Source organism: Colossoma macropomum, unplaced genomic scaffold (genome assembly GCF_904425465.1).
Source record: "Colossoma macropomum unplaced genomic scaffold, Colossoma_macropomum, whole genome shotgun sequence".
Classification (NCBI taxonomy): Eukaryota; Metazoa; Chordata; class Actinopteri; order Characiformes; family Serrasalmidae; genus Colossoma; species Colossoma macropomum.
Window position 1 is genome coordinate 44,892,402 of NW_023494792.1, and position 10,509 is coordinate 44,902,910.

General features: G+C 37.9%; 1 protein-coding gene across 1 annotated transcript in view; it reads right to left on the reverse strand.

Moving 5' to 3' along the window:
• The window catches only part of st8sia1 (ST8 alpha-N-acetyl-neuraminide alpha-2,8-sialyltransferase 1), a 29,689-nt gene extending 19,538 nt beyond the window's left edge, over positions 1-10,151 (reverse strand). Inside the window, exons 1-2 of the mRNA XM_036577321.1 lie at positions 9,328-10,151; positions 5,572-5,716 (exon numbers count right to left, since the gene is read on the reverse strand). Of these exons, the coding sequence (XP_036433214.1) occupies positions 5,572-5,716; positions 9,328-9,506 (324 nt within the window). The 5' untranslated portion in view covers positions 9,507-10,151. The remainder of the gene's footprint in view (positions 1-5,571; positions 5,717-9,327) is intronic.
• Between the last annotated feature and the right edge of the window lie 358 nt (positions 10,152-10,509).

Sequence of the window (10,509 nt, forward strand, 5' to 3'; positions counted from 1 at the left end):
GGTGACGATATATCACCTAAATATGCATATATGCATAGCTGATTAAAAAAAAAAGGTTTATGTTAAATTATATCTTGTGAATCACTTAAAACAAGAAAAATCTTTGTATTAAAACCATGAAATTGTGAAGTTGTAATTCTAAACTTGTAAAACTGTCATGTGATAAAGCTGAATGATGGACTTGAAAACGACCACAGCATTTTGGCTATTTATCTTTGTGTCTCAAACATTTTAAATGCATCATTCATTTGAAATCAGACTTTTTTCTGCAAGCCTGTAGCAGAAGGTGGACTGCTCATTTTGTTTATAACTGCTGCTTACACTTCTTTTGGAAACATAACACCATAGTTTCTAAAAGTAATTTAAAAAAGGCTGAGCCAAACCACAATCTTTGAGAGGAAGTGAACACGCGCACACATATGTTAGTACCTACAGCATAGATCTACAGCTTACATAGTTTGGCTGCATCAGAAATTTAAAAGAACAACCTTACAAATGAACATATCTGATAGGAACAATCCCAGCTTCAGTGAGAATCGTAAAATCATTTATGGGTTTTAATTATTCAGTCACATTCAAACAGTGTTAAACACTTTTTCACTGTTAGTTCAAAAAAAAACACACCATCAAGACATGATCAATTTCTCAGATAGGGTTTGCCTGTCTTCTTTATAATCTTGATCTTCATAGCTTATGATTGATGTTAGTTTTCTACGGAACTGGTGAACTATAACCGCATGTCCTGAACAGAACTCTTGTTTTTCTCTTGCTAAGACACGGCAGAGATACTGTAGTTGGTTTATGGCCAGTCATGTGAGTTCTCTAAATAATGTTAAGGTTGACTGAGCACAGGAAAGTACCAGTCCATCCAAAAATCTAAAATAAATAAACCATCAACACTGCATTGGATTGGCTAGATAAAATTTTCAATTAGCCAATAAATTGCATATTAAATTGCTCTAATGTAATTTATATAAATCATGCTATCACTAATGTTGCGTTATCTGGGGGAAAAAAAGAAAGTACTAATATGAATTATAAATAGATAGATAAAGGAAGTGGTGACATCTCACAACTGTCATTTTAAATTAGAAAAAAATCTCATTATCACACAGATTTTGAGGAGGTTAGCGTTAGCATAGTTGTGTATGTAGACGTTGCAGGACAGTTTCTTACTTATTTTAATGCAACTCAATGTATTTTAATTCATGTGAGTCTAAAGCTCTACTGGAGCTGGATTAGTTTTACCTGGGGAGGTGCTGTAATTTCAGTGATCACCAACGAGATCCTTGATTTTAATCCAGTACAAATCTACCATGTCTGTAGTTTTTAAAATTCTGAAAGTAATAGTGAGTGAGTTACCCTCTATAATACTCCAAACTCCCCTAATGCTCCCTCAGTAATAGCAGGCCTGTTCGAATTAACATCACTGTAATATAATAACAAAACCGGGAAAACAAAAATGGCACCATTTTTTCTTTTTCTGCGACCTGAAGACAAGACTGTCAGCTAAATGGAGCTTAATTTGACCCAATTCCTTCGTCCTCAAGTTCATGACAAGAGTACTAAAATCAAAAACAATTTGCTGTACATTCACTCCCATATGCTGTGATTATGCATCATTATTTCGAATTGAACGGACGCCACCTCACACTGAAAAGAGATCTGAAGTCTCCTTTTCTATCCAGTGTCGCATTTTGTTTATATATTTATTTTTTGTTGCTATATTTAAGTATGGCGCCTGTTGCACAATGCTGACTTTAATGCCTGGGTCATGTTTCAAGGCTGTCTGGGGTAATTTGGGAAAATTACACAGATCCTTTATCCTGTATGAATCAGCTAGTCTAATCAATTACAAATTACATTACTGGACCTCCTCTGGTAAAATGAATCCAGCAATAGGGCTTAAGTCAAGTCTTGATTCTCTGGGGTGTGAGTGCGAGCCGAGTCTTTAGCATTAGCAGTACTGCACTGCACAAAAGTAAAACCCTACTAAGAACATGTCTGATTTGACACAGCTTCAAATGAACCTTGTATACAAAAAGCTTCAGTTTGAAGCACAGAACTGAAGGGCTTCACAGAATAAATGTGGTCTTCACAGGAAAAGAGGTAAATTGAAACGGTTGGTTAGCCTGTCGTTTGTGTAGCATGTCATTTGCTAGCTGGCAAGATAATCCAGCTGAAGTTTTAATATGTTTTAAAGCAATGTGACCTGTAAACAATGAAAACTGCAGCTGGATTAGGAACTTCTGTTAAATTAACTAGGGCACTAGCTAGCATTGCTATCCAAAATACGTTAGCTAACTATTTCAAGTTGCTTTGCTTCTTTCCCTTTGCATGTATAGCGCTTTGTTCAGTCCATCAGACTGAAGGAAATGAACTGATTTTTGAAGCCGTATCAAATCTGGCACTGCAGTAATGACTGCGTATGACCGCTAAAATGACAAGCAAAGAACAATTTTATTCATTTAACACATTGAGCTTGGCCCTCCTAATCTAATCAGTCTTGATATTTCACAAGTCATTAGTCTCGAGTCAAACTGCAAGTGGCTCAGTCACCACTGACTCAAGTCACCATCTCTGCTGTGACATTATCCTCAAACTGAAAACATTTTTCACCATGACTGTTTTTAACTGTTGGAGCAATTCATTCTTAGACAGTGTGGTACAACACGTGTTGACTAACTAATATTAAGTAATGCAAGAAAAACTAGCATATCCCAGCATGACAATGCTGAGTGACCAGCTAAACCAGCACCAGACCAGCATATACCAGCTCAGCCCAGCATGGAAGTCACGTTTGTCTGTGCTGTTTTTTTTTTTCAGCAGGGACATAAATAATGGTTATTGATTATTAAGTAAACAAGCAACAGGTACATTACTTAATTAGTTGTTTTCACCTAAATTGTTTACTAACTTTAACTAATGTATTTGTTAACATTAAAAACTCATGAGATACTATGTTAATAATGGTTAGCTATGTAACAAATGTAAACAAATATCAATTAATTATTAAAACAAGATTAAGTTTCACTTTTCATCAGGTATATTAAATGTATTGAACAAATTCTTATTGATGTTTAGTTCTGTTTAATAGGTGGTATTGCTAAGATATGATTAGTTTTCATTTAAAGTGTGTGATATCCTGTTGGGAGTTTTTTAGGGTAAACATGTAATTTCCGAGTATGCAATAATTATTTATGATTATCTGATTACATAAGTCCTACATTTCTGCTATGTAATGCCGATTTACATGAACTTACACAATCACCTTAGTATTTAAGCATTTATTACAGCTAAGCAAACTATTAGGCTTCATTTCTTATTTAATCACAATTTATATATGCACTAATGCACAACGAATAAGTCAATACAATGTCAATTAATGCTATTGTTACTTGTTAAGTGTTTGTTTAATATTAGTTAAGCATAATGAATAGTTAACCTTATGTGTTGTTCATGTTAAGAAATGCATTAGTAATTAGTTAGTCAACACTGTCCTCTTATGTTAGAGAAGGACCATTTCTGTCTTTCTATTTGACACCAGCAAAAAGGAAAGTTCAGACTGACCGTGTAAAAAGTTAAAGTTATTACAGACAATTAACAATGCTTACTGAATCTTAATCTATCTATGCGCTATATGATGAAAGCAATGAAAAACATGAATGAATGGATTTGTTATTTGCTTACTTGATACTAGCTAACCCTTATTAATGCAATATTTCATGTGTTTTTAAATTTAGTCAACACTTCAGGTAAAAACATAATGTTGTTGTGACTTAATTACCTAATATTATCTGACCATTGTTAATGTAGTACCTCATGGGTTACATTAACAAATGCATCACTTAATATTGTCAATACTTACTGTAAAGTGTAACCGACAGTGGAGTCAAAGATGTAAACACTTGGGTTAGCATCCCACCCAGCGATCAAGATTTCCAAATAAAAGCCTTTTTCATCTGTACCTTCTGCACTGCTGAAGCTCTCAGGGACACTGGAGCATGTTGTAATGCATTTTTTGTATCATTAAGCAGATAAAACAGTCACAGAGATCTAACATACTAAGACTTTCAACATGAAGGTCAAGCTTTCATCATGATGTACAAACTACACAGTCAATATCTATTTAATTTCACAGTGAAGCCACACCAGATCCAGACATCAATGCCTCAAGAATGGGAGCAGTGAAGGGCAGGATTTAAAGCCCATCGCTATCATAACAACATCTTGAATCTCTGAAATGCAAAGTTTATTATAAAAAGAAAATGACAGATGGTGTTTTCAAACTGAGTAAAAAAAAAGAAATACAAGATTCTGATATCACATCCACTATGTAGAGAAGTGACCCAATCTGCAGTCTCTATTTGTTCTTGATGAGGACCACCATATGAGGCCCAGAGGGGGTGTGTCATAATCTGGTCGGGGGTTTTACTACCATTGAAGCAAGTAACAGAGGCTTGGACAGTGTTCCTAAAGATTCTGTGTTGGCACCAAGCTCTAAAAGTGATCATACGAGACTCTTACAGTAATAAGCACAACATTTGGTGAGCTATAAAAGAGATGAACCTGACCCCAAGTCAGAGAAGCAGGCAGCTAGGAGGAGCTTTTCCCAAAGGAAGTCATTTATTCCCAAGACACATGATCTGCTCAGACAACGGGGTAATGATGCTTTAACATATCATTTAATTAAACCAAAATACATGAAATGGAACAAATGAGGTGGATGAACGAAAAGATAAACAAAGTGTTGCTCTTTTAAAACAACAGCATTCAATTGTGCTATTCTGGGTTTTGCATATATTAGTGCATCATTAGTTCATTTTAAAGCTTCAGATCTGTATATACGGAAATATCAGATTAGTATTGGCTGATACTTAAGGTTTCAATATTAGTATCAGTATCAGAAAAGGAAATGTGGTATTGTGCCATCTCTACATAAGAGTACTGAACTTGACACCCAGTCACTGCCAGAGTGACTCTTATATCTCTAAAATGGAAACTTTTCAGGCCACTTCTATATAAAAGTACTTTGTAGGGATGCACCGAAATGAAGATTGTTAGCTGATGCTGATATCCCTACATATCTGGTGATGCTAATACATTCTCAGAAAAAAAAGGTACTGATCTGTCACTGTGGTGGTAACTCTCTTGTCACTTTCTTCTGATAGTGTTTATAAACATTTATAAAATCTGAAAAAACTGGGATCTACCTCAATTAACATTATTAAGAAATATAAGTTTTATGTCTATAAGGTAGCCTAACATTCTGCTCTCAGGGTACAACAGATACGTCACCAAATACCAAATATTGCATATACACTGCATACTTGTATTTTGCTCATAAAACAGTATAAAAAATGTATTTTTAAAAACAAATGGGTAAGAACAGTTTACCAAAACAGAAGCAAACAGATGTCAGACAACTGTAAACTTCTCTTAAGTTTATGAGTATGGTGAAACAAAACATCTGCCATGATCGCTGAACAGATGACTAAAATTACCTGGCATGATCATTATTTTGACTGCACATGATAAATATTATATTTCATGGAGAAGAACTAACTGTACCTGTATGAAGAACTGATAGGTCTCGTTGTTGACTGTGTGATAGTGGTAGAACTCGCCATCGTACCACAGAACCTTCCCTATTGGTGAGTTCTCCTTGGTGACTGCAAACATCCTCTTCGGGTCACAGCATTCTGCTATCAACTTCCTACAAAATATAGATACATGTGTTTTTTAAAGGACAGTTTCACCTGTGTTTCAAAATTTATTCTGCACAATTAAATCGTTGAGATGTAAACAGTCATTCAAGTGGTTTGATGAGAAATTATCTGTTCTAGAGAAATGGACCAAATCAGAATTGTTGACAGTGGTGGTGATAGGAACCAGACGTCTGAAGCCTCTAAAACCTCCCTCACAGAAGGTTATTACACAAAATTGTTATGAACATGTTACCTGATGTCTGATAGTTTTGATATGGTCTTGCCCTTACACATATTTTTCAAATCCATTCATGACAGAAAGAAACATGAAGGGTGTTATAAGGCATGACAGTCCCTGAAGAAAATGCACTTTTTCAGATTTGACGCTATTTCATCATTATTGTTATTACATATATACACTCAGAAGAAACAAGGCTCACTAGTTGTTTGAGATAGTAAATAAAATGGCTATATGTATGTAGTCATTGTGACCTCTGGTTCCTATCACCACCACAGTAAAGAAATCTGAACTGGTTCACAATTTTACAGTCATACAATGTGTAATGACTAAAATATGCAGAATTATTAGATCTCAACAACTGAATTATGCAGACATTTTGAAAACTGTTGAATTCCCTTTTAAAACAAGACTTACTATAATATAGATCAGAGGGAGGGAAGAGGTGGGCAACTGTTAGAATTAGCAGGACACTAACAAGAGCTGCACAATGTACTGTTTGTTAAACCTTAACCCAATATTACTTTTTGCAATAATGATATTGTAGAAGGCCACAATATGCAAATAAGCTGTCTAACCAGTGACAGTGTTTTTCTTTAAGTGCTGTGAGAATTCTGACCAATCACAGCTCCAGATGAGTGTTTTGTTGGTGTTTCTGATGGATCAACCTATTCAGTACATTATTTTGGACAAAATAGAGCAGGCTAGTCTTTACCACACTCTTAAAAAAAAAAAATGCCGAAAAGGGTTGACACAGAGGGACCGTTTTTGGTTCCTTAAATAACCTTTCAAAGAATCGTTCTTCAAAGAATGTAAATTTACCGTACAAACTAAAGGGGAATTCCACCATTGTAAATACTGTCTCCAGAGTTAAATCATTAAGATGTAAACAGAGTTATTCAGAGAGGTTTGGTGTGAAATGCCCAGTTCTAGAAAACCTTACCAAGTCAGAATTATTCACAGTAGTGGTGATAGGAACCAGACGTCTGAATAATTTAATATTTCTAAAAGCTTCCTCACAGAACACTGGTAAATAAAACTGTTAGGAATACATTGCTTGAGACATTGTGTTTTGATTGGCCTAAAACACGCTTTTTAAAACCCATTCATGGTGGTGACATACATGTAAAGTACCTTATTTATGTATTTTTTTTATTTAACACTATTTTACCATTATCAACAAGAACTCAGAAGACACCTGTAAGTCAACTGGCTGCTTTGGATAGTAAATAAAATAGCAACCCCTGCTTCCTATCATCACCACTGTAAAGAAATCCAGGTGTCAGGTTTCTCTACAACGAACCATTTCACATCAAACTACTCTGAATGACTGCAACTGAATTCTGCAGAAATTTTAAAAAAGCGGTGTGAGGCTTTCCTTAGAACTGTCCAAGCCAAAAAACATTTAGAACCTGTTATCATTAACAGTGCATGTTGCATTATTAATTTAATGAAATTGTAAGACATATCACAATCGGAGTATATCGCCATAATAGTAAATGTGTCCATATCGTGCAGCCTGGGTAAGTACTCAGAGCATTTGACTGATGTGACTGACACAGAACACATCTTCAGTCAGATTAGTGACTGAGAATGAATGAAAAGACAAGTCTTTTAATACCTCAGGCTTGCTGCATAGTCATGCTTGACCATAAATGCACTTATGAACCCATCTACACTCCTATTCCCAAGCAGAGATGCCACCAATCCAATACCAGGTATCGGTAACAGGCCAATCAGCAGAAAATGCTGGATCAGATATCAGAGAGAACAAAAAATGAATCTGATCCAATCCTGTAACAAATCTGCCCCAAATCAGCACACATTCACATTCTGTGATGTGACGTTGTTAGCTGTGTATTTTTTCCTGTGAGTGTTTGAGTAGCTTATATATGATAGTATGACAACCTACTTTTAGATACTCATCTTAAATGAAGCGCATCAATTAGTTCATTTTAAAGCTTCAGATCTGTATATACGGAAATATCAGATTAGTATTGGCTGATACTTAAGGTTTCAATATTAGTATCAGTATCAGAAAAGGAAATGAATTTTGACACCCAGTCACTGCCAGAGCGACTCATATCTCTAAAATGGAAACTTTTCAGGCCACTTCTATATAAAAGTACTTTGTAGGGATGCACCGAAATGAAGATTGTTAGCTGATGCTGATATCCCTACATATCTGGTGATGCTAATACATTCTCAGAAAAAAAAGGTACTGATCTGTCACTGGGGTGGTAACTCTCTTGTCACTTTTTTCTGATAGTGTTTATAAACATTTATAAAATCTGAAAAAACTGGGATCTACCTCAATTAACATTATTAAGAAATATAAGTTTTATGTCTATAAGGTAGCCTAACATTCTGCTCTCAGGGTACAACAGATATGTCACCAAATATCGCTTTTAAATATTAGTCCAATCTTAAGTCTCTCCAGTGCCAATACTGATACGATTCTGATATTACTGAGCATCCTTGCTGATGCTCATCTTAAAGCTACACTATGTAAGATTAGAGAGAATGTGTATCCACACAAAACATGCAGAAGAACATATGTGATGCTGTGTGTGTTCGGATCCCTTCCCCGAGCAGATGGATCTGATAATTGCGAGCTGACTGTGTTGTTAGTCTACTATTGTCATCATATCTTCATCAGTATAATGTTCAGTTTGCACTTAACACCTAAACATTGAGCTGGACCTTCTTTTTGAGCCTGTGCATGTGACGTTAATATGGAAAGATATATGACATGGTGTGACACCTCTGACTCGCACACCATATTTAATGTGTTTTTCTTCTGCTGACACAGTAATGCTACTTCTTTTAAGCAGAATGCTTTAATTAACAATAGCTCACTTTAAAGCGTAGTAATTTTTACGGTAGTTTTACACATATTAGATATCGGCCAATATTTGAGATTTCAATATCAGTATTGGAAAAGAAAAAGTGGTATCCCGCCATTCCCAAGCAATGTCCTTGCACATGTCATTAACCTGGCCTAAAACAAGCTGAATCTGAACTAAACTCACTGCAGAGCCACACACAGGTGTCACGCTCTGCGCATTATCTTAATCGGCTTTCCTATAAGTGCGTTGTCTGCGCCACATCCTCTGGAGAAGGCAGTTTAGGAGTAACAGACCAGGCCATGGGAGACTAGCTCTCTCTACGCTGCACCAGTAAAGAAGCAGGACAAATTATGGTGCAGAATGCATGGGGTCATGGCTCCAGGCTTCTGAAAACAAGTGACTGCTAGATAATGACCTCCTGCGAGAGACATTCTTCATGTATTTGTCTGGGATATGAAACAGGCTCACCCACGTTGCTGTAATTGCTACATTACATAACAGCAAATCTTAAAATGACAGGCCTGTACAGTACCTGTACAAATCAATGCCAGTCTGGTTCCTGGTCCAAGCTTGGCCCTGTCTCAGAACCTCCTCCACTACCTCTTTGTCGCTGGGCATCCTGTCGACGGGGAAGATGTAGAGCCAGCAGAGCACCAGCACGCACAGGGCGGCCCAAACGGGCTTACTTCTGTGGCATCTCAGAGACATCATGACGCCTCCAGCAGAGCCAGATCCCAATCCTATCCCAATTACTCACACGCGTCTAGGCTGAGTGTTTCTATTATTCAGGTACCCCCACCGTTACGAGCAAACTGGCTTATACTAAGAACGCGCCGCATCCCTACTCCCTCCAGGAACCTGCAGTCAGTCAGTCAGATAGGTCTAGCCAGTGTCTCGGCCCTTCATGCGTCCATCAAATCCCCTGTTTGTTTCTGCAGCGCTGCAGGCTGACCGTAATGCCCGATGACCATCGCTCGTAGCAGGACAAATGTACAGATCCTCTCTCCATGCGTGGATCAGGTTCAACGAGAGGGCAAAAAAAAACACAGCACAGACTCAGCTCGGCCCAGCCGGCAGCATCCGGGTCGCGTTATCGTGCGAAAGCCAAAGCAGCAGCGCTCCCTCCATCACCCCGAGATGGCCCGTGTGCTCACGCTCCCCTGGCGCTTCCAAAAATCTATGCCTGGCTCTCCGCTGCCACATAGCCCTCTTCACGCACACATCTCGAGCCCGTTCAGCGTCCAAAATGCGCGCTGCTTCCTCCCTTCTCCCTCCGTCGCCCCCCGAATGCAGGAGAGATCTTTCAGTCGCAGAGCCCCTCTGAGTGGCTGCTGTAGCGAGACAAAGCGCCCGTGTTTCAGCCCTTAAATGCTTGGACACGGTTCACTGCAAGCGCCACTGAATCGGCTTTGGCCGAAGCTTTGCCGCCCCCTGCTGGTCAGATTCCCGCGTTCCCGCCGGAAAAAAAGCCTCCTCCCCCACCCCCAGCGACCCTCTTTGTCCCGCTGATACAGAACGCTTGGGGTGGGGACGGTGCAGCCACACCCTGTTTCTTATTCACACTCTGCCCCTCAATCATGCGATGCACAATGTAATTACATTGTTATGAACGTTTTGTTTGCAGCTTGTGTATACATGTACTATAAACACTATACTATACTACAATAGTGTAAATATATATAAACACGTCTATCTATCTATCTATCTATCTATC